The sequence below is a fragment of the Hippopotamus amphibius genome, chromosome 11 (genome assembly GCF_030028045.1).
Source record: "Hippopotamus amphibius kiboko isolate mHipAmp2 chromosome 11, mHipAmp2.hap2, whole genome shotgun sequence".
NCBI lineage: Eukaryota > Metazoa > Chordata > Mammalia > Artiodactyla > Hippopotamidae > Hippopotamus > Hippopotamus amphibius.
Window position 1 is genome coordinate 86,222,071 of NC_080196.1, and position 24,369 is coordinate 86,246,439.

Sequence of the window (24,369 nt, forward strand, 5' to 3'; positions counted from 1 at the left end):
TTCCTTCATCAACAAACATTGGAGAACACCAGTTGTATGCCAGGCATTGCCTGGATGGTTGGAAGAGGATATGAGAAAAGATTCTACAAAAAGATCAAGGTAGAAAGAACTCTGTGTGTATAATGCCGCTGTGGAGACTGGTTTGACTTGAATAAGCAACTTGTTGGCCAATGAGCCCTAAGAATGAATTCTTAAGGTAGACCAGTATGGAAAGTCTTGAATTGATGTGTTCCTGGATGGGATTATGTGAAACTGCAGTACTGTTATATCTCTAGGTTTTAATCATGTAATACTCACGCTGCCCTGGTTTGGTCCTCATGCAACAAGCATTGAATTTCAGCTGAGCCTCTTTATGGTCCCCCTGCCTCTAATATCAGGTTCCCTTAATTCACCCCTCATACCACATGCCAGAATTATCTTTCTAAAGCATAGCTTTAATAATATCCCTTCCCTACTGACATCCCCTACTTAAATGGCTTCCCATTACCTGTAAGATAAAATCCAGCTCATTAGTGTGCCATTCAAGGATGTCCACGATGTGACTGTAACCTTTTATCTCCAGCTATACCTCTCACCGGTCCCCACATTGTAACACACCTCCTAGCCAAACCTCAGCTTTCTCTTTCCTGAACATAACTTTGTGTGCTCCTGCCCAGGCCTTGCCTCATGCTGGTCCTTCTGTCTGCCATGCCTTCCTTCTTCCCACTCTACTTATTGACCTCAAGGTCAAAGCCATATCCCATGGCCTCTTGAGGGCTTCCTATGTAGTTTCCTATCTATCTGTCTACACCTTGCCCACGTGGAAAACCCTTTCTCTTCCCTTTGTTTCCATCCTTTATTATAGGACATATAAAAATCTTGTCTCTTTTGTTTTTCACAGCTCTCCTCAAGAGTGTAACCTCCTCCAGGAAAGAGATTGTATTTTAATCATGTCTTAGGGTCTTGACTTGAGGAGAACTGAAAAAAAAAATTGTTGACTTTTCATTTCTTGTGGATCTCTTCCTATTTGAGTTTTCAGTTTTGGAACTTTGTCTTCTATGTTAATTAGTTAATGATTTATACTACTGAATATAAGAAAATCTGAAGTGAATCATTTTTTAAATGGAAGATACTTTCTCAATATTGATAATTTATTCATTTCAGACTCCTATCTATTCCTCTAAAGTTTAGATTTTACCTTCTTTTCTCTCATCACAGAACCTGCAATAGCTGTTGACCTACTCTGGCTCAAAAGTCCAAATAGATTTAGTTTAGGAACTTTTTATGGAGAATATGCCTCAGCTTTTGCTCTGACCAAAGGACACTTTATAGGTAGGTACCAGGAAATTAAAATGTAACACTGCAGATGCCTGCCAGGGGGAGTAAACCACTGAACAATGCTGCTGTAGGACACAAGGCTGCCAATTTGTATGGCTCCGGGGCACAAAATGAGAAAGACCTACTGACCTTTTGCTTAGTAGGGGTAAACGGGGACCAGTTCTCAGGCAACCTGATGCCTCCAACAGCAGTGTGTTACCTGGCATTAGTAGGAGAGGCCTCAATGAATGTTAACTTGAATCTGACTCTTTAAAAATTATAGAAAGTTTTGGGCAGGTAGGCAGATCAGTCTAGATGAGACAAGAATCTCACAAGTAAAGGAAACATAAAGTGTCATCTGGTCTCACTGCCCTCCTCTGCTCCTAAGTGGGGACTTCGTCCCTTTTGTGGCATGGGGCACAGGTGGCAGTTCAGTGTTTGCTTGACAGTTTTGGGGAAGACGCTCATGCACTCACCAGGCAGCCGCTTCTCTTGCAGAAGTGCTGCATTCATTGGGTTTTCCCCTAAGTGAAAGCAGTTGTAAACATGTCTTTCTGTGGGGCTGAGCAGTTTCCAGGAGCCAACTATGTTCCTGAGCTTCTCTGGGGAGCAGGATCCATGTTGAAGTCCTGCTGCCTTGCTGGCTGGCTTCCTCACAGGGCATCAGCTGAAAATGTACTGATTCCAGAGGGAGGAAGTACCTGCTTGGTTTCCAGTTCTTGGCTGTTCTGAACGTATGTTAGCAGGCACTTTTGGAATTTTCTGGTGGGCACACTGGCTGGTCAGTTCCTTAAATTGATGGGCTCAAAGGTAGCAGCCTAAGGTATGCTGTAATGTCTTCTGCTGAGTGTCCAGCCATTTGTGAAGGCTTGGATGTAATCTTATCTACAGCCAGGGGTAGGAGGAGATGATGTCTTGAAATTCAGGGCAGCCCCAGGGCTTGAGGTTTTCTCTTGAGAACAAGCATTTGGGCTTTCTTTTGAGCTTTAAAAATGATGATTATGAAATTGGGAATAATGGGATATGGAGTAAATGAGGGTGAAGAATAGTTTAGCTGATGCTGTGATGGTTTGGAGAGGAGGAAGGCAGAATAAAAAATCCTGGGGGAATTCCCGACACTTCCAAAGGCCTGTGAAATGCTTCCTCTTTCCCTTTGTCTTTTTTGTTGTCATGTAGACATAGTGCCACTTTCTTTAAGGTCTAGGAAGGGAATTAAAACTGTCTCTGGTGGCTGTTTTTATCTAAATGATTGATAATGATTAAATAACTTTTGTGTCAGAAACATTTTTAGCATTTGTTTTGCGTTAATCACAGCATTAGAAGTAATTTCTCACTGAACTCTTCTTGTTTTCCTTTTACAAGCCTTCACCTAAGCTTTGTATTTGTTTGTTTTAAGAAATAAAGAGAAGACTTGTTCAGGATTAAAATAATTCATAATGAAAGATGATAAAGAATGGTCCAGAAGTTCTTCTTCTGAGGGGATGGAGAGCTTGGCCCAGGCAGCCCAGGGTTATGTTCAGCTTTGCAGACTGTTCTTCACGTGTGATAGGGAAGTCGTGCAAGAAACCAGCCAGACCTGAGCATCAACACTTAGACTTCCTTTCGTCACGGTTGGCTTTGATGTTGACTCAGCCAGCTGTGGCTTTAGTGTAAGAAGCATCTAGCTTGTTACTAGACTGGAGGACTCACCTCTCTTATCTTTATTCTTGGGCCCACAACCATAAAAATTAATAACGATTCAGTGAAAGGCTGTGTGTGTTTCCCCCTGTGCTCCAATATAATACAATTTGAGGATGTGCACTTTCTGGTTTGATTTCTTTCCAGTCATTTTCTTCTGATGCCGTAGATAAGTGGGATGGGGCTTCTGGAACTTAGTTTGAATTACCTTTGAAGTTATTTTCCTTCCTTCCAGGGCTAATTATCTCTCTGCTTCTCAGTTGCAGATCTGATCTCTTCTGAACAACCTCACCGTGTCTCCATCCCTGGGACTCTGAACCCAGCAGCCAGACCACTTTCTCCTTGGAATTTTGGGTGCCCTCTCTTCTCACTTTTCCCTTTTCCCTTTTCCCCATCCCCCTCCTGAGAACTCTTGGAGACTGTAGGATTGTCATGGAGTCCAGGGACGTCTTAAGCAGCTCCCGGCAAAGGGGGAGCGAGTCGGAATTCCTGCCGGTCTCCTCAGCCAAACCCTCGACTGCTCCTGGCTGTGCAGGGGAGCCTTTGCTCTCTGCTCCGGAGACTGGGAAGGGGATCCCAGTAGGCGGAGAACGCATGGAGCCAGAGGAGGAGGATGAATTGGGCTCAGGACGGGATGTGGATTCCAACTCCAATGCAGACAGTGAGAAATGGGTGGCAGGAGATGGTCTGGAGGAACAGGAGTTTTCTATCAAGGAGGCAAACTTCACAGAGGGGAGTCTGAAGCTGAAGATTCAGACCACAAAGCGAGCTAAGAAACCCCCAAAGAATCTGGAGAACTATATATGCCCACCTGAGATCAAGATCACCATCAAGCAGTCTGGGGACCAGAAGGTGTCCCGTGCTGGGAAAAATAGCAAAGCCACAAAGGAGGAGGAAAGAAGCCACTCCAAAAAGAAGGTAGGGATCCCTGTTGACTAGGTTTTTTTATTTGTTTTTGCCATTTTATCCTCAACTTTTAAGGGTCTATTTGCTAATTATTTATTTATAAATTTCTGATCTCCTTGATGGAATACTTAGGGCTTGCAGAAGAAATGTCTCTGATATCTTGGTGTAGTATTCGATTTATTTTATGGCTTCTACCAATGGAAAACAAAACAAAACAAAAAAAACTACTAGAATTATAATCCTGGAAGTTCTTATTTATTGTGTAGCAGCCAATTGGTTGGGTCATATCTGGCTAAGCTGTAACACAATTTGAGGGTGTTTTTTGTTTTCTTTGCTTTAATATTTGCATCTGTTCTCATAGTCAAGGTAGGATGTTTTAAATTTTGGTCAATCAGAACAGTCAAGAACTGTTATAACCTCCTTTTGGTTTCAATCGCTGCTGTAAACCTTTCTAAAATAGACGAGTCACTTACTTGACTGAAGAAGCCCAGTCTTTGTAGTAAATGAGGCTCTTCTAGGGCTGACCGAGATCATTATCCTGGAAGCCAGTGGTGAGCTTTAGAGCTGCAGCTGGAGGAAGGGAAGGGGCAGGGGACTGACCTGAAGCTTTGTCTAACAGATTATAGTCTTTTAAGATTGAGTGTTGAATGAACTTGGTACGTGGTCATTTTCCTCATACAAGTCAACATGGGTGTGGAAAGTAGCCCTCTAGGTGATTAGTGATGTCCTTTGGTTGGGAATGTATGGATCCAGGTTTTATTGTATTTATTTTGTGTCACAGAAGGTTACAGAGACTTCCCTTCCTGGGAGGGGTGTGGCATTCAGCTGTGCTAGCAGAGGGCTGCCCTAGTCTAGAAAGTTTTTGTTTCCAAGGATCTTTGGGGTCTTATGAACAACTCTGAGAGGAGCACTCTTGTTGACAGAGTTTTGGGGTTCTAGGTAGTAGGTGTTAACCAGTGTCTTTGTAACTCTCTTCCCCACATCTTATTTATGTGGACTCTGGACGTGATGGAAGGTAAAATGGCCCACATGAATGAACCTCTATCCTTTATAGCCCAGAGATAATCTGTAGTGTTTCTGTTGCCAGTGGTTTTTGAACCTTGAGGTAGTCATTTTCAATAAAGCTGCTGAGAATCATGTTGCTTCTTTAGTGTAGGGCTTGTGCCCTTCCTTAAGCTAGGTGTTTGGGCTGATTTGTTGCAGTTAATCTCCACAAACTTGGACTAGAAGATGCTTTTCTGGGTAACCAACACCTCCCACTTTGCTCAGACTATCCTGGTTTTTAAACAGAAAGCCCTGCATCCAGGACCCCCTTCGGTCCTCGGCAAGCCAGGGCAGTTGACCGTCTTACTTTAACATTTGGAATACAAAGGAATCTTTAGAAATTGGCATGTTTTTACATAGCATAGAAGTAGTGCTTTCCCCTCTCCCCTCCCCATTTACAACTTTGTTATACTTTCTGAGTTCTCTGTCATAAAACCAAAGATTATCTAGATGCATGTGGAAACTTGAGATTTTTGCAAGCAAATGCAAAGAAGTGCAAGCAGGCTCTGCTTAGAAAGTTAGGCTTCACTTTGGAGTTGGGTCTCTTCAGCTTTGAAAATTAATATCTTTGTCTCTGGTAACTGAGATGGCACAAAGAGTGTTGTTCGATTTCTGTGTGGGTGAGCAGTCTTGAAAACTGTGGTTACTGTTTTCCCTTCATCCCCATCACCACCAGAATTTGAGCAGCAGCCCACAATTTTGGGTGTGCAAACCTAAATTCACTGTCCTAGAAGGAGAGTAAGTTGTCCTTATCAGTACTAAGGCCATAAGATTGTTCCCAAATATAGGCTTCTGCCTATTGGAATGCCCCAAAATAAAACTTTGGAATTTGTGACGTAGGGATGATTTCAAAGCTGAAATGTGCAATGGACCTCCACTCTCATATCTGAAGTTCTCAGGCTGGTCATTCTTACCCAAAAAGTTGGATGCTCTTTTGTGCTTTATTGTCAAGAGAGATGAAATTGCTTCTTTGAATATGTGACTTACCAAGTATGCATTTCTAAACCTGAGCAATTGGAGGGGGGGAGGAAAGGAGAGGGAAGGGCTGAAATTCAATTTACAGTGCTGTGTTATGCTGGCACTATAATGGGAATATCTATGAAAATTTTAAATTGTTAGAAGCTTGCTTCATATTGTACTTCTTTATCCTTCCTACATTATGCCTAGAGCTGATGCTTTCCAGAGATGAACGAATAAAGTTATCAGTACTGGGTCTTAATCATTTGATAGATGATAGGAAGTCCTCTGATCTCTATTGGATTAGCATGTTAACTTTATTACTCTTCAAGTTCCTGTTGTTTTGCAAACAAGGAGTAAGCAAAAGCTGGAGCTGAGGTGGAGAGGTGGAGACCTTGCCTACCATTTGTACAGAAAAGTTCAGTGAATTGAGCTTGCAAATTTATTTCTTTGTATGAATGGGAAGTACATGATCAGTAATTTGGGATAGGGAAAAGGATGAGGATGGCATTTTGTAAGCATCAGATCAGTGTCTTACTCTAAAATCTAGTCTTCTGAATCTTTTATCCAGATGATGAAAGTTGCTCACTGAAGAAGTGTGCATGGAGTAGCCCCTGGGACTCAGGTCCTTTGCTAAGAGCTTGGAAAAAGGCTCTGTTGAGCTGGTCTTGAGCAGGTGGAGATGGCTACTTGGGTGTTACCTGATCACATATGCTGACTTAGAGCAGGGTTGCAAACTGTAGTCCATGGGCAAAATTCAGCCCCCTGCCTATTTTTGTACAGCCCACAAACAAAGAATGCTTGGAAAAAAATCAAAAGGAGAATAATATTTTGTAAGATGGGAAAATTATATGAAATTCAGATTTCAATGTCCATAAATACAGTTTTATTGGAATGGAGCCATATCTGTTTATTTACATTTCGGCTGTGGCTGCTTTTGCACTTCGACAGCAGAGCTGAGTAGTTGTGACAGAGAGTGTATGGCCCTCAGAGCTTAAACTATCTGCTATCTGGTTCTTACCAAAAACACTTGTTGACCCTTGACTTAGGGGAAGGACAGTGAGTTTTAGGATAACAAGGATTTTGTTTTATTTCATTTTGTTTTGAATGATTCCGCCTCCAAACTTGGAGGCTGGGGAAAAATGAGTGTTAATCATTATGTGCTTTTTTGGTTGTTGTTTTTTGTTTTTGTTTGTTTTACTTTTGAAGACCAATCAATTTTGTTCAGGTCATTCTTTGACAGCCTTAAGCAAAGACAGCTTATATTGGATCCCGAATGAATTGCTTTTTCATTGTTTTTTGTAAAAAGAACGTTCTGTAGGGTAATTATGGCATTCCTTACATATCACAGCTAGTTCTCTGCTGTTTCTATCAGTACGTGTTCTACTCTTGTGGGGTGAGGAGATGTATGGGTGATATCCTCAAAGAGCTTTATTCCAAATTTCAAACCTAGGCCCAATCCTCCAAACTGGAGAGTTGTTACAGATTTTCAGGTAACATGGCCACTTCAGTAGTAGGATGTTTGGAAGGACCCATGAAAATACTACTTCATTGGCTCAAGGATGCATGGACTCTTCTAACCAGTGGACAGGTCACCTCCTTTTCGTGTAAACTTAGGATGGCACTTGGGATGCTGTCTGGAAGAGGGTTTATCATGAGTTGACTTATGTGAAGTGTCAGAGCAGCATTTGGTGAGAAGTGGAGGCTGAAAAGGGAGCTCAGAACATACTTAAGGGCCTCAGAATTGCCCTTTGGGCAGGTCCTGTGTTGCAGATGGATCCCATAGACACACCTTGTTCTTTATCACAGCACCCATGTTGCTGCATCGTAGACTGATTCAGGTAAGTGGTGTAACTTAAGCTTCCTTTACTTCCCTTCTAGGTCACTCAATGAAAGCAGCAGAGAACATGACAATGAGTCTCTAGAAGCAAGTTCAGGTATAACGTGTGAACTTAAAATGTTCCAGTAGTGACAGGTTTTTAAGAGGCTCTCAGCTGGGCAGAGCTTAGCAGCTCTTCTCTTTCTGAGGACTTTCTGTGGGAGTCACGACATGCACCAGGTTCAACGGCGTGAGAAGGAGAGGAAGTTCTGAGAAAAGCATTGTACAGTGACCCAGGGTAGAAAATGTGGTGTGGTTATCAGCACCAACTGGCTTTGTGACTCTGGAGTATAACCTTGCTGAAGCCCTGGTTTCCTCATCTGCCAAATAGAGATGGTAATTTCCACATGATGTAACCCAACGTAAGATTTTAGGAAAATATGGGTAATTGACAGAGCACACGTCGTAGTCATAGTTCCAACTTATTGAGCCATGTGGCAGACTCTTGGCTAGCTCTTTTTTCTGTATTCACTTTCTTTATTAGTCCTTATAACAGTCCTCTCAGACAGATGGCATTGATTTACAGATGAGGAAATTGAGGCTCAGTGGCTTCAGATAAGCAAGAGCAGGGTTGGCCTTTGCAGTCAGCTCTTCAAGACTGTTCTGCCAATGCTGGAGTCCAGGCCCCAGGTGCCCACACTGGAGAGGGCTACTGGAAGGTGAGGCTCCAGCACGAGGGCATTTCTCTCCCACTGTCCCACGTTGGTGAGGGTGGCAGGATCGTAACCTGGCACATTCTTTAACTCCAAGTGTTTCAAAGCCTCATGAGTTGAAGTCTTATTTTTTTCTTTTATTGTGCTTATGGATTGTTATTTGCTTCTATTTTGTTTCTTTGGACTTAATGTTCCCCTTCCCCCATCTTCATCAGGAGAACCTATTTTCTCTAGCAGCAGAGACTTCAACCTTGTATTCCTCAGGGCCTGCCATGGTCCTAGGAACATATTCAGGATTCCTTCTTAGTAACCCCACATAGAACATCATCATTTGTGTATGGAAAGACCCTGTATTCTCCTTTGATCACTCATAACCATCCCTTGTGAAATCTAATAGGTCACAAATTCATTTACTCATACTTCAAATAGCACCTTCCACGTGTCAAACACACAAAGTATGGAGAGAGAAAAGGCTTTTTAGGTGATGTAGATAGGAAGAAAGCTGGTCTGGCGTCAGATTGCAGAGAATGATGAATATCAAATAAATAAATGAGTTTGCATTTAATTCTGTAAGTAATGGGAGTGCTCAGCAGGGTTTGAATTGGGGAAGGGAAGGGTTGAGGGGCCAGGGAACATGATGAAAGTGATATAGGGCAGAGACGTGTAAAAGGAGAGCCTTGGTAGTGCAGTTGTCAGTAAAGAGGGCTGCACCAAGGTTCTCCATTCCCCCTGTAGACTGCTGAGAAGCACATTTCTTGCTTGACCCTCTATGGTTGTAGCAGTTTGGAGAGGCTGCAGGAGGCGTGTTGGGCAGGGGATGAAAGGTGGTTCAGATTGCTGGACCTTTGGTGCTGCACCCATCACTATCTCCTCCTCCACTCTCATGGGTGGTCTTGCGCATCCAACAGAGGGCCTGCCACCCTCCTTAGGGTTCAGGTGTCCCTCCTTCACCATCATTTGCCCAGCATCTTCTTTGGTCACTCCGAGGTGCATTGCTTGGATGCGGGCTTGCCCTCCCTTCCTCAAGGCATGTGAATGTGGTGCTTTGAACTCCTGGAAGTATGAGCTTCTTCCCCCACAACACCCTCAACCTGGCTGGGAGAGCAGGTCTGGCCAGGGTTTCTTCACAAGAAGCTGAATTTCCCCTCTTGTTTAATTTTATATTTTCTCTCTATAGATTTTTTAAAGCAGCACATTCCTATTTATTCATCAGAGTGCCTGAAAATTTTGTTTCCTGATAGGTTTTTCTATAGTTAGTTTATAGCTAATAACCTTTTCCACAAAGGAATTGTATCTACAGGGCAACAGGTAACGTTTGACATCTGGAGCTGGTTCAGGAAAGAACATTGACCTGGAGACAGGAGCCCTGGGCATCAGCTCTGCCTCTGTTATTAACAGCTTCAGTAAGAATGCTTTAACTTCCTGGATTTTAGTTTTTGCATGTTAAAAAAAAAAAAAAAAAAAAAAAAAAAAAAAAAGCTTTTGACCTCTGAAGTCTTATTTCTCTTCCCCAAACTGGAAACTTTAAGAGTCATTCTGTTAGATGAAGCAAGGCTTTCTCTTTAAGAAAATTAGTTACTACAGAAACAAAAATTTTGACCTCTCTTTTGGACCCACTGTTCTGTCATCAGATTGTTTCCTTTTTGCCCCAGTGTCAAAAGGCCTAAAATCATGGGAGCAAATGTCAGAGTTGAGCTTAAAAAGTGGTGAGACTTATCAAACTTGCATTCCATGAGGATATTCTGGGAATGTTTGGTTCCCCTCTTCCCTCCTTGTGTGCTTCTTGTTTTCCTCCTATGTCTGGGGCTCTCTGGGGGTTTTAAGCACCTGCGGGCTCTTTTCCTTTTGGTACTTAGTTTCACTTTGGACTTCAACAAGGAACATTCCTTGGTGAACTCCATGCCGCTGAAGATAAACCTGTCAGAGGAGAAGCAGGTAAACTGTGTTCTGTGCTGATGGAGAGTCAGTCATTCCCCGAATGGCTCAGGTAAGAGATAAGGGATCTGTTAGAAAGAGTGCCTGTCCTGAGAGTGGGTTTGAACTCAGATCCCCTGATTCCAGATTCCTGATTCCTTGACTCCCTGTAACCTTAAGCAAGTTACTTAACCCTTTGAAACTGTTTCCTAACTGTTTGAAAACCAGGGATAATAGCAGCACCTCCTTGCTGGTGTCTTGTGGGAATGAAAGTGCCTGGTGTGCTTAGCACAGCACCTCACTTAGTGTGCATCACTTGTATTCCTCTTCTGCTTCTCTCTCTTCCAGGTCACCCACAGACCTTCCTCAGTACAGGCACAGCTAGGCACACAGTAACCTGCAGTTGTGCTGGGTGCCCAAGAGGCGTGGGCTGTCTCAGAAGCCATGTGTTTCTTTAGAACGATTCTGTTTTAATCCTGCTCGTGGCTATGTTGAATTGTGTTGGCTGGGTAGCAGTGCCAGTGTCTTATTTCTGATGCCTGCACAAGCATCTACTAATAAAGCATGCTACTAATGCTTTTTCTTGGGGGTGGGGTGGCGGGGGGGGTGAGAATTGGTATGGGATTTATTTAGAGATGATTCAAAGATCTTTCATCTCTGTGGTCACTTATCTGCCAAACCAGGATTGCTGCTGAGCTCAAAGCATGACTCAAAATGAAACTTTCAAAGTGGTGTCATAAGAATCACCGAGTGGGGTTCAGCTGGTGCATCCCCGCACCCCTGTCATGCTCCCAGCATTTGCAGAGTCACCCCCTCTTCTCCATCATCCCAATTCTACATCCTCAAACAGTCCTCTCGTAGTTGCATTTCCAGTTGACCTTCAGTTACATTGCCTTTTTTATTTTTAATAAAAGACAAGAGAAATAATCCCTTTGTGCCCTTTTCTACCCCATCCTTTGAGTCTTCTGATTCTTGCAACTTTAACTGAAAAACACCTCACCTTCAAAACACTACAATGCAGGACATCCCAGGATGTCCCCCGCCTGCCCTTCTTGTTCATGAGACATGTGTTGCTTTGGTCAGGAAGTTGCTGCGTCTGGTTAAGGGCTGCCTAGGCAGAGAGCATGGGGATGTGGCAGGGAGGTTCTCAAGGCCTGAGCCCCAGGCATTTGTTCAGGCTCCTGACTGCCTTACATATAGAAATCAAACAAGAGGCAATGAAGGCTTGTGTTATAATGGATGGTTTATCCACAATAAGCTAAAAATTGGTGTTATAATTAGCACATGGCCAAACTGCTTTGGGGAAATGGTTTCAACTTGACTTGACTTGGAAGGTGGCATTAAGGCTTTGCCCCTCGCACCCGCACAAGAGGAACCAGTGGCCACAGGGAGAGGCTGCCAGTGGGCAAGCAGAAGCTCAATAGAGCCAGGTTCTCAGGAGGTGCGCAGACAGACACAGCATGCAAACCCAGTGTGTGCAGGAGTCTGGATTATGTGCTGTTTGGTGAAGCGGTGAGCCCTCGGTGCAGGCTGAGGCCGCTGTCAGAATGTATTAAAACACAGCCAGCCAGCCCGAGCCCTGCACTGAGAGCAGGTTTGGATGACATAACTTCTAGGGCTCCTTCCCACCTTCCATAGAATTCCATTGGATCTTGGCCTATGAAGCCAAGGGGCCTCTGTGTGGACCTGGAGTGTGCCTATGTCTCTGAAGTCCCAGGTTTGTTTTTTTTTTCCTGCCTGCCCCTCCCTCCCCAGGCTCACTTCCCTCACCTCCCTACCAGCCTCTGACCTCACCAGGGGAAACAATGGAGGCTTTTATTGACTCTAAAAAGTCCAAGCAGTTCCCATCTTGGTACCTGGCCTGTGAGGCCCGTTTGATAAGCATCATTAGTATCAAATGCAGGTTGCTTCAGTGTGTTTTTCTATACCTTGTTTATTGTGTTTTTCCCACATTGTTTCTTCTTTGGCCCTCACAAGTTTCTAGCCAGTTTCACAGTGGTGGGGAGGTGGGGGTGGGGGGTGGGGGGATGAGAGCAGGATTGATGCAGGTGCAGAAGAGGGGGTAGAAAATTCTTGAAGGGACATGGACAGACAGCAGTTCTGTCCCTCAAGGTGAGCCACCATGCCTTGCCAATAAGAAGTAATCATTTGCAGATCTGAAGGTGCCCGGGAACATGGGCAGCCTTTCATGCCAACTCAGTTAGTTCATTTGTTTAGTGCTATGAATGAGAACCTGTTCACAGCCCCAAACAACTCAGGAGTTTCAGCATTGTCACAACAGACTGTATCCCTGGAGAACAGCCTTAAAGGAGTTGCTTCTTACAGTGGATCATGTGGTTAAAGGGGATGTACTTGCAGCATGCAGTGGCAAACACCACGATTTCTCCATCCTTGTCCTTTCAGGGGAGCAAGAGGTGGACACGGATTTATTTGGGTGTGTGGCTTTTTCTTGTACCATCAGGTTCCTACACTTCCCAATCTTCCCATTGGATTACTGCCATTGAGTAAGTGGCAGGTCAGCGTCATGCTGGGATGTGGGTGCCGTTGGGTCATAAAGGAAGCCAAGATTAGGAGATCCAGAAAGGGTCTGAGAACCAGGAGTTAAATCTGACACAGGCTGGATGTGGCACCAGGTCAGGAGGCAGGCGAAGGCCTTTTGCGGGTCAAAAGGAAAGAATGAGTCCACAGTTGGGTCACACTTGCAGCATCATAGACTTCACTGAGCGTCAGAAGAGCCTGTGAATATTTCCATTTCAGCATCCCTCATAAACAAACAAGACACCTTCCAGAGTCCCTCATGCACAGTTATTTGGCTGCTACTCAGGGGGCCTCAGGGAGAAGGCTCACTGCTACCTCTTGAGGCAGCTCTGGTTTAGCAAAGCTCTTTCTTATGTTGCACTAAAATCATTCTTTCAAAGCCTAAATATTTCTAGTTTCTGAAACTGTTCCTGGGATTCCATGGTCTCCTGATGCCAAAGCACCTTAGTTCCTGTGCCAGGAATGCTAGTTTGTCAGTGTCCTTCCTAAAAGGCATCGGTGGGGAGGGCTCACAGAGCAGAGGACAAAACTGGAAGGCGGTCTGGGGCTGCAGGGGATTGTGCCCTCCTCCTCTCTAAACATAGTATCTCTATTAACAGAACTTTGGGCCTATCAGCTTTCTGGCAGCGTCATCATTGTTAGTGTACCCTGAACTCAGGGTCAAGGAGACTCCAATTTAATACTGCCTTCTGCTACTTTTGCTGGTCCAAGTCATCACATCCTACAGACAATGGACTCTGGGCCAAAATGCAGGTGTTTGCATTATTCTTCTTATCATCTCTTTGTGCATAGTTCTAGGTGGGGATCTGAGTCAGATATTAGTCAGATGGTCTGATTAGGGTCTGTGAACTATGCACAAGGCACAGAAATAGGGCAACTTTGAAATGTAGATGCCTTCTCACTCAGAGTTCCTCTTCCGTGCTTTCCCTACTACAGCATCTCTAGATGGCTTTCCACCATCTGTGAACCTGGTTTCTCATTTACTTAGTGGCCTTTTTGGAGCTAACTGAAAAGCTTTTAAAAGTGTGTTATCAAAGGTAAAGTATTTTCTTCTCAGTTATGGTGTAAGCTCTCTGAGGACAGAAGTTGCCTTTTTTACTTCCTGGCCTGGATGTTAAGTTTTTGTTAGCTCTGTGCCAGTGAAGATAGCTCCTTCAAAAAGGGGAAAAAACCCTCTCTTTTCTATTGAAACAGCTTCTGTCTAGTCTGCCCTGTGTATTTTGCATTGTTTTTTTTAGAAACATCAGAAACCTTTCATCATGCTGCCTTTTCTGTGCTCCCATCCGGATATACTATAGCAGAGCTAAAGCATCTAAATTCTCCGTGAATCTGCAGAATTGTATGGTGTGTTCAGCATAAATGCTTTGTGGGATATAGACAGTTCTTATTAGAAAGAATTGATCTCAGAGCATTTAGGGAAAAACCCAGGACAGTACAATCTACTGTCAAAATGAATGTTTCAGATAGTGCATAATGTGGAAAATTGGTGGTAACCGTCACATCTGCCCAGTAACTTTACAAAGAGTTTGCATTGCCCAACTGTGACCTCTTTCTGGTTTGTTTTGGGGATAGTTCCATGAAGTAGCTGATATTCCTCCCTGTTTTAAAGACTGAGGGAGGGACTTTGAGAGTTTTTAATCTGGCTTGCCACAGGTTACAACTAATTACCAGGAGAGAGGGAGTAGGGAGACTCAAACCCTCATCAGCCCCTCAGTCTCCTGGTTTCTAGCAGTAGGAAGCCATCACTGAATGGTGCACTTTATCTGGTCCTGCTGGTCCTCCGTCAAGGAAAGAATAGCTGAGTCCTATGCAGCTCATCTAATTGCTCCTCCTGCATGTCCCCGGTCTAGGCTGGGGGTGACCCTGGCCATTGGAGCTTCATCCCCGAGACCCACAGCTCCTTTCTTGGACCACTCACAGCCAGCTCCCCACTGGAGAACACTCAAGCAGGGCATGGCAGCAGTGGGACATGGTGAGAAGTGATGGGTGGCCGTGCGTGTAGCACAGAGCTGTGGATTATAGGCTCACTGACACGTAATCTAGAAGCTGTTTACAAAAGTTTTCTTAGGCATCTTGGTTCGGACTGAAATGTGGGGTTCAGTAAAGGACCCGTCCAAAACAAGATTCCGTGAGCCCTGTCTGTCCTGAGACCTGAAGGTGGCCACCCCATGTTGAGGGTTCTGGTTTTGAGTCCTCCTTCTGCCTTTACCAAGTGAATCTCTGTTTTCTCATATTTAACAGGGGATTAATACTGTGTCTCTTCGTTACACATTACTTTGAAGATCATCTGAGTGAATGGTTGTAAAGTGGTTCTGAAACGTTAAAAGTGCAATGGAAATATAAGGTGTTTTTCTGTAGAACTACCCTATAATAGATTCTTAACAAACTGTAGTCTCTAATTAAACTTCTCCAGGCTTCCTCTAATATCCCCCCATCCCTAGCCTCTCTCTTCCCTGGCTTTGGATAAAGCCCCCAGACGTGGCTGTGATAAACCGCAGCTGCAGGTTGGACGTGGTCAGCGGCCTAGCCCAGATCACCACCACATGGTGTAATTGCCCTTTGTGAAATTCTGGGGCGAGAGGTCAGCCCTCTTTCCCCATCTTTGTCACTTCTCAGTCATCTGTATCCTGATGGCAGTTGTGTTATCCCGGCATCCTTCCCCTACCCCCACCTCCCTGCCCCACCCCCTCTCATGGAGCCCAGGAAAAAACCATCTGCTGAGTTGGCTTTCAGAAGATTTTTTTTTAAATACCAATTTCCCTTTGTTCCGAGGCAACCTCCAATCAGAGCTGGGGTCTGCTGGGTTTGGCGAGAGGCTGGTATTGTGTTTCGTGCTCCCCGAGGAAAGGTTGTCCACTTGCTTTTCTTTTTGATTCGATTCCCTGCCTTTCTGCAGGAGAGTCAGAGGTTGCAGCTGCCGCTGTCAGCTGTAAATGGGGGACCCCCTTGTTTAAGAACCTATATGTTAATCTTTTGGCAGGGGGTGGAAAAAACAAAAACAAAACAGAGAAAAAATTAAAACCATTTCTAACAAAAGTATTTCTTCCTGATCCCACCTCATTTCATAAGTCACACAAGATCTTACTGGTTGCTTAAGCTTAGTTCTTAGGGTCCTTGGATGTTTGCTTGGAGATTCTTGGGTGTACAGCCTCTTACGTTTCCTGATTCCCTGCTGAAGAGTATGAACTGTGCATCAGAGGCAGGGAAGAGTCATTCTTTTAGGGAAGACTTGAATCACAGGGGAAAGCAATTGGCCGGGAAGGCTGCTTTCCTGAGCAGAGCCACGGCCACCATTCTGTTGCTGAGCACAGCTGGGAACCTTGCCGAGCATTTGACACACACTGTCTACTAAGTCCTCTCCACCACGATGGTGGAGATGTTATTGTCCCCATTTTACAGATGTATACAGTGAGGTGCAGAAACCTCCAGTGCCTTGCCTTGGTCTCAGGGTCAGGAAGCTGGCATCCCAGCGTGTCCGCCCTCTGAGCCCTGAAGCAGCTCTTTACGCAGGGCTCAGGGGGGCAGAGCCTAAGGTGGGGGCCTGAGATCCTTGCTTTCTAAGCCTGCCCTCCCAAAGACCCACAGGCATGTGCCTTCTCAATGCTTCCATTTCTCTGTAAACTGGAACCAGAACAGCTAGATGCTAGAGAACGCAGAGGGACAGTTTGGTCAAATCTCTTGAAAGTTTTATAACCTCTTCTATTCCTGAACCTTGTGCATTTGTCCTCTTTTTCAGTCATGTTTCCACAAAATGAGTCAAAATCCTCTCAGCAGGTTTAGAAGACACTCTGAGACATCTTCTCCAGTGGTCCTGCCATCTTGCTAGCAGAGCACCCTACTGGCCTTTGGCCTTGCAAGCCTGGTCCTCACTTGCCACACACACTCCAAGCCTTCACTTGTGGGCCTTGCTGGGTGAGAGCCTTTTACAAGCCAAAGAGTCTGTTTTGCTCCTTTATGGTGATGAGAGGAGAGGTCAGGGAGTGAGCACATGATGAATTCTGTAAATTGGTGAAAACCTATAAAGTCCATAAAGCTGTTTCTAAACATGCCAGCTCCTCTCTCCTCTCACTGTTAGGCTGGAATTATGACCCAGAGCATTGGGAGACTGGAGGATCCCCCTAGAATGGAATATAAAATAAAACAAACATGACCGAAAGACAGGCCACTGGTTTCTCTTTTGCGTCCTCCTGAGGACATAGAATTTTCCTAGAAAACTTACAGTGTGTGTGTCTGTATTTATTTTAATATCTTAAAGTATATTGTAGGCTCCTGTTAGTGTGAATTTTAAGAAATATGGTGACTTGACTTAGCAATGTACTCAACTTTGCTCTTGAAAAAAAGTCCTTGTTCAAAACCTTACTGTATGAACTGAACTAATTTTTTTAAGCTCTTTATTGGAATATAATTGCTTTACACTCTTGTACCAGCTTTTGAGGTACACCAAAGTGAATCAGCTGTATTTATATATATATCCCCATATCCCCTCCCTCCCGCGACTCTCTCCCACCCTTCCTGTCCTGGCCCTCTAAGGCATCACCCAACATCAAGTTGTTCTCCCTTTGTTATACAGCAACATCCCACTAGCTGTCTGTTTTACAGCTGGTAGTGTATATATGTCTATGCTACTCTCTCACTTCGTCCCGGCTTCCCCTTCACCTCCCCACCCCCCCAACCCTGTGTCTTCCAGTCCATTCTCTGCATCTGTATCCTTATTCTTGCCCTGTCCCTGGGTTCCTCAGTACCATTTTTTTTTTAGATTCCCTATATACGGGTTAGCATACAGTATTTGTTTTTCTCTTTCTGGCTTACTTTGCTCTGTATGACAGACTCTAGGTCTATCCACCTCATTACATATAGCTCAATTTCATTCCTTTTTGTGGCTGAGTAATATTCCATTGTATATATATGCCATATCTTCTTTATCCATCCATCTGTTGATAGGCATTTAGGTTGCTTCCATGTCCTGGCTATTGTAAATAGTGCTGCAATGAACATTATAGTACATGTTTCTTTTTGGATTATGGTTTTCTCTGGGTATATGCCCAGTAGTGGGATTACTGGATCATATGGTAGTTCTATTTGTAGTTTTTTAAGGAACCTCCAAACTGTTTTCCATAGTGGCTGTACCAACTTCCACTTCCACCAACAGTGCAGGAGAGTTCCCTTTTCTCCACACCCTCTCCAACATTTATTGTTGAACTGAACTTATTTTTACTAAATGGTCTCTCTTTCACTTTCTGATACATTCCAAGAGTAAAATAAAACCTCACCTGATGCAATTCAGAGAGAGAGAGAGCGAGAGAAGACAGCATATAGACACATTGGACTAGGTGAGAGAGGTTTTAGGTGATAGTGTCCGTAAGCTGGGTGATAGCGGGTACAGTGGCAGTGGGCCTGGGGCCGAGAATAATGGTCCCTACTCTCAGCTCTGCCAACTGACTCAGGCTGCATCTTGGGTTAGCCAGGGTCCCTTTCTAGCTCTGTTTTACCTGAGGCTGCAGATCCCAGAGGTGTGAGAGAAGGAGAACAGGAGAAAATAGTAAAAGGAGTCAACTGTTGACTTTCAAACAGTGGGCTCTGCTGGACCTGAGAAAGATGCCCCAACAAAGAGTCACAGAGCTGAGCTGAGCAGTACTCAGGTACCCCTGCTAATGCTAACTGCCCCATTCACAGTTCTCCCTTTCTTCTGGATCACTGAGTCATTCATTCACTTATACACTCATTTAATAAAAGGCATTCAGTCCCTATGTGTTCATGCCAGGCACTATCATGGAGATATAACTGGGCATTATTCCCAAGTGGGGTAATGTCTGTCTGATTTGAAGGCTACCTCAAAGTAGGAACTGAGACAGAAAAGCTTCTTCATAACACCTCAACTAGGAAGAAGGATGTCAGAATTCACAAAAAAATACCTTGTAGTTGACTGGTTGATTTGATTGAGTGATGGGGACCGTCCCTGGCTAATTAAAACGAAAGACAAGAAGCACCTTGAAGCAGAACAACGTGAGACGTGAGTTGAAGGCATCCATTCTGTGAGATACATGTGGTTTATGGTACTGATGTATTTAATCAATGGGATGTCCTTGAGATTTCCAGCATATAAAGAGGAAAAGTGAAAAGCCAGGTTGGCCAGAAACCTGAAAAATCACATCACACATTTTGGCAGAGGGAGCAGAATCCAGAAAAAGTAATGGAGGAGATGAAAATAGAAATCCCTGGTGTAGTGGGGCAAATCAGATGCGAGGGTGGAAGCCATGTGAGAGCTGGTCGATGCAAAGGGAGGGAGGGAAGGATGACCCCTGAGAGAAAAGGGGAATGGGAGGCAGGGAGATTGCTTCTGCTTATGGGCTGGGGGAAGGGCTGCCTCTGAAAGGCTCCCCCAGTCCAGGCGACCAGTGCAGAGGAGGGATGGAGCAACTGGTGAGAAAGCAGGCGCTCCTGGATGAGCTTGGCCTTTGGTCCTGGACTCTCTCAAAAGTACTTACTGCTCCACCCGAGGGACTGGTGGCTTTCTACTAGCTGTGGAAGCCACTGCTCACATCCCCTCAGGGGCAGCTGTGCAGGTGGGCCTGAGAGGGACTATGGCGTGCTGGACCAGCTGTGCCCCCTCACCTCCAGGAAGGAACAGGTGCTGAACTTCTGGATGCCCGGCTTTCGTTCTGGCTTCATTCCTAAATGACAGCTGACCTTTGCTCCCGATATTAGGCCTGCAGCAGAGCCCTCTCCATCTTGGCCGGACTGTTGTGCAGCAGTGACTGCTTCTCATTTAACACAGGGAGACAATTGCCGGTCCTTGGAGCTTCTCTTTCTCAGAAGAGGACAGCCCGGCTGGGGGTGGGAGTGGGGGGGCGGTGTTCAGCCTGCAGGCAGTGGAGGCAAAGAGCTGGAGAGGAAGACATATATTTAGGAGATAATCCAAGTCACATCTAGAGAACATCAGAGAAGGATGCACAGTCACATACATCCCTCTGTCATCATGTTTTCTGTGATGAGCTCTGTCTGAGGAGCCCTAAGAAGGTGGTGTGGTTTGGTGTGTGTGTTAGAGTGTTCTGTGTTATGTGCACGTGCATGTATGTGGGTGTGTCTAGCCTCTGGGAAGATAGATATGTGTACGATGCAGCAGAGCCCTGGCTGAAAAGCAGGAGATTAGTCTCTACCCCCTAACCACCTGGGTTCCCTCACTGCCTCTTTTTCTCAGGAGTCACATCTTAAAATGAAGGATATGAAGCAGAAGATACCAAAGTCTTTTCCCACTGTGATATTCCAATAAATCCCCATATAAATACTGATTCATATAACTAGGAGGCATATTCATATATGGACTTGATGTGACCTAATTGTTCATAAAATAACATGCATAGTTTTGTTAAATAGCTGCCTATAAGTATCAAATATATATTTATTTGAGGAAAGAGTATAGACATATTCTGTGACACTTGATACGAATGATGATGAAGAATGGAAAGGGAGGGAACTCATGTGAGTATCCGGGCAGGTGAAAGGATGCACCCAGTTTATATGGACCTGTTTGGCCTTCAGAGGAGCCTCTGAGTGTCACCTCTTGCTGGGGAGGTTAGGCCCGAGTGCGATGGTCATCTTGTGCCAGTTACTGGGGTGTGTGAAGAATCCAGAGGAGGATGGAGGAAGAGAGGAGGCTTGAATGGGCCTTGAAAGAAGCAGAGGGTGTAGGTGGGAGGGAAAAGCAGCCAGGGTGTTGTCTGAGCTATTGTAAGGGTGGGGGAGGAGCGCTCACTGTATACCTTGAATCTGTTGGGCAGGCCTGCAGGGTTCGCCTGGAAATCTGGAGTGCAGGAAAGCCTTGGGAGAGCAGATAGGGAGATCTGACTTTTTCCTGAGTGTGACAAAAAAGATATGGTGCTACCCATTCCCATGTTGGGGAGAAGAGAATGGGGAAATCTGCAGAGAGATGCCTTAAGAAATCAAAATACAGCAGCACTGGAGGGAAGCAAGCCCACAGTGGACGAGAAACAGAGGTCTACTGCAGCACCCAGTGAAGAGAGGAAGCGCCCTTGGTTTTTGCTATCACACTGAAGAGGCCTAAAGAGCCTTCAGGCAGATGAAAAGGAACAGCCTCTAACATTCTGATTCCTTTGACTTAGAGAAGCTCGGTTCTTTGCTAAAGAATCCACTGATTGTGTGTTAGGGAGACTTATGAAAAGCTGATTAGAAAGTGCCCGGAGTGAAGAAGAGCTTAAAGTGTCCACAAAGGTTCCAAATCCAACGTTTTGCTGTGGCCTTTTGTTTCCAACTGTCTATTTCACTGTTTTGTTTTCTGCTATGCTTTGCATCCATTCTTCTGCTGCTACTGAGTTCTCCAGCTCAGTACAGGACTCAGTAAATCTCTGCTTTTCCACTCCTTCTCCAGACAGGTGAAATGGGAGAGAAAAGCCAGCATATGTTTGCTTCCACCATCATCTTCTCTCAAACCTTTTCTAACTCCTTCAAATGTGATCCACCCATACACAATGAGGAGGAACAAGTTGCACTTTTTGTGTGTTAGAAAGGAACAGAAATGCATATGGCCACGGTGGGGAATTTCCCCCACCCTCAGAAGGTGGGGGAACAGGGCAATGGTGTGAAAGGATAAATCCGTTATGGCAAATCTTGTGAGTGTCCATTGTAAGGAGAGAAGCTAAGCCATCTGTGGCTACTTGCAAAATTGTTCCTTGTTTGTTCAGGCTCCCCACCGAAGCAAATCTTTGTGGCTTCTGTTAATTTGCATACTGTCACTTGTGTGCCAACTGGAAGGTGTCTGGACATGTGTACGTGAGAGGGCGTCTGAGTGAACCTGTATGTGTGTGTTGGTATGCTGTTGAGATAGATGTCTGGGGGGCTGACTTTGACTGGGCTCTGGGCTTACGAGGAGAGGGAGGAATCCTGGGAGGTGCTATCTGTGTTGTTTTTGGACATTACTAGTCAATATCTTCATTTGCTTTCTTGTGCTCCCATCCTTTACTTCTCCTCTGAGTCTCCTGAGGCCCTGATTTCTCTCCCATCTTTGCTTCAACTTCTAAGTTCTTAATTGGTGATGTGTGTTCTGGAAGAGGCAGAACATGTTTAGGGCGGTTTACATCCTAGTTAAAAGCTAAGGTGGTATGCACCACCAGTGTGACCAAATAGTTCTCATGTCAAAGATACTATTGTTTCTCCTCCATTCATTCTACAAGTGTTTACAGTGAGCCTACTGGAGACAAGGGGTGTGCCGGGTGCTGTAGGGATCTGAAAGCATCGTGACCTCCATTACCCTTGTCTTCAGGGAGCATCCATAGAGTAGAAATGATGTATGATGAGCAACACATGCTCTGTGGATGGACCGAACAAAGTTCTGGTGGTCACACGTGAAGGGGTTTGTTATCATCTTCAAAGGACCACTGAAGGCTTTGCTCCTGAGGGAGTGTGGAAGACAGAAGATTGTGTAGGGTGTGTGGTCAGGAGGGCTCTCATGCTAGACTTCTGGGATGTCCAAGGCTGGCATCCTAGGGAAAATGGTGAACACAAATCTACAAAAATTAAAAAGCAAAAATGTTCCTTTTGTTATCATCAGGCCATCTTATGGGAAGGTTGATACAGGAGGATAAGAATCTGGGACAAAATTTGGAGTTCTTCTGTGTCTATGTCTAATAGCACCAGTAATTTATTCTGTCTATGATATTGCCACACTGCACCTTAATTTCCCTTTTGAAAAAAAAAGGACATCCTGCTTTTTCCTTCTCTTCCTCTTACTTTCTTTTATACTGGACAAACTGGCTATAAAGAAAGTTGGTGCTTTCATCTCTTCAGAAGACCTCTTTTTATACTGTAGGGGGCATTCTCCATGGCCATCTGAGTGGGTCAGTCTGCTTCCAAGTGCTTAACGGATACACAAAAAGAATATTAAAGCTGAAAGAGACCTTGAAGATCATCAGAGCAATCTTCCCTTTACAGATGAGGACAGAGTCCAGATCAAGATGTCTCATGAGTTGTCTAGGATCACATGGCCAATCAGTGACAGTCTGGAAAATGCATCCTTTCTAGTCCTCACGATGCTGGGCGCTAAAGAAGAGACAGGACGCTCGATTACTGTGGCCATTCATTGCCACTGCATGGGAGTCCGCCTGCCTATTTGCTTGGCCCATCTTATTACAGTTTGGTACTGCTGTCTTGAATTCTCCTGAACTGACATGGCTCTGTCTAGGAGGATCAGATAAAAGAGTCTTTATTTCCTAGCTGCCCTGTGCATGCATCATTCAGAGAAGAGGGGCTGGAAATGGGGCTGGGGAGGGGAGAAAACATTTGTCTTTTAATACTGGCCTGACATGAAAGCCTCACTGACAAGCACTTTGAGAACCCAGCTAAATAATGGTCGCAGCCAAGACAAAGCATAAAACTGACCCACTAGTTATGCAGTTACTTAAACATGATTTACCCTGCATTATGCTAGCTGGGACCTGGGGATCTCATTTCGAATGAACCAAGAGACAGCATAAATAATTACATTGGAAGGAGTGCCGTAAGACAGCAGACTGGTCATTGCAAAAGAAAAGGTCCTTAAATATTCCCCACCATTCCCCCAAACTTGCAGAAATACACGGGACTAGCATAGCTCACATACTGGTGGACACAGACAAGAGTGAGAAAATGGTGACTGCTAGTGGTCCCAACATGGGATGTGGGGTGGGGGGTGATTAGCTGGAACCAGAGAAGTTGCAGTGATTGGGAGAAGGAGCGGCAGGGGTCTGGAAGGGGTTAGTTATGTGATTTGGCCAAACTTGAAAAGTCCACCAGGAGCTCTATATCCGCAGTGCCCTGGTAGACCTGATCTGCATCTTATGTATACATCTGACAGCCAACCCTGAGCCTCTAATCTCAGTGACCTGCCCACTTTAGGTAGTGAGGATTTGGAAGTGGCTAGAGTAGAAAAAAGGCTCTGAAGTCTGGGAGGCCATATTTAGGCCAGTGAGAATGGGAGCTCAGTTACAGGAAGAGTCCCATCCACCATGATGTGCAAATGTATCTAGTCATGTTTGGGTCACGCAGGCAGATGGCAGAAGCTCTCCTTTGACTCCAATTGCTTTAGGCATGTTGCTCTGTCTCCCTTTGGTTGAGCATAGTAGTCAGCTCTGGGATGGAGTGTCTGAGCGGGAAGGATGAGAAGGTAAAGCCTGGAAGATTTGAAGAGGGCAAGGCCAAAGGTTAAAGGAGAAAGGTTAGCAACAGGCAAAGGCCCAGGATTGAAATATTTGCTGAAGGCTGACAGGCAACAGAATAGAGGCAGACAAGTGGCAAATTCCTGTTTTCTTCTCCAAATGAGAAAATATTTTGAGTGGTATTTGGTCAGACTGCATAATGCGTTGGGGTGGGGGCTGGAGATGGAGAGAGAGAACATGAATGAGAGAGAAGATTATTAAATTACCCACGAAACCAAAGTGACTACAGAGTTCAAGGAGCTGTGCAGTGCGTCATCCTCCCTTGCCTCCTTGTTTGGGCAGCTCAGCATTCATTTCT

At 44.9% G+C, this 24,369-nt stretch overlaps 1 protein-coding gene across 9 annotated transcripts in view; it reads left to right on the top strand.

Annotated features, from left to right (window-relative positions):
- SETBP1 (SET binding protein 1) overlaps positions 1–24,369 on the top strand; it is a 364,368-nt gene that overhangs the window by 18,422 nt on the left and 321,577 nt on the right. For all 9 annotated transcript variants that reach the window (XR_009047900.1, XR_009047901.1, XR_009047902.1 and 6 more), the window contains exon 2: positions 3,234–3,891. Coding sequence is in view for 6 of the 9 variants with exons in the window: in XM_057698086.1 (XP_057554069.1) it covers positions 3,406–3,891 (486 nt within the window). In the remaining 3 variants the exon portion in view is untranslated. The remainder of the gene's footprint in view (positions 1–3,233; positions 3,892–24,369) is intronic.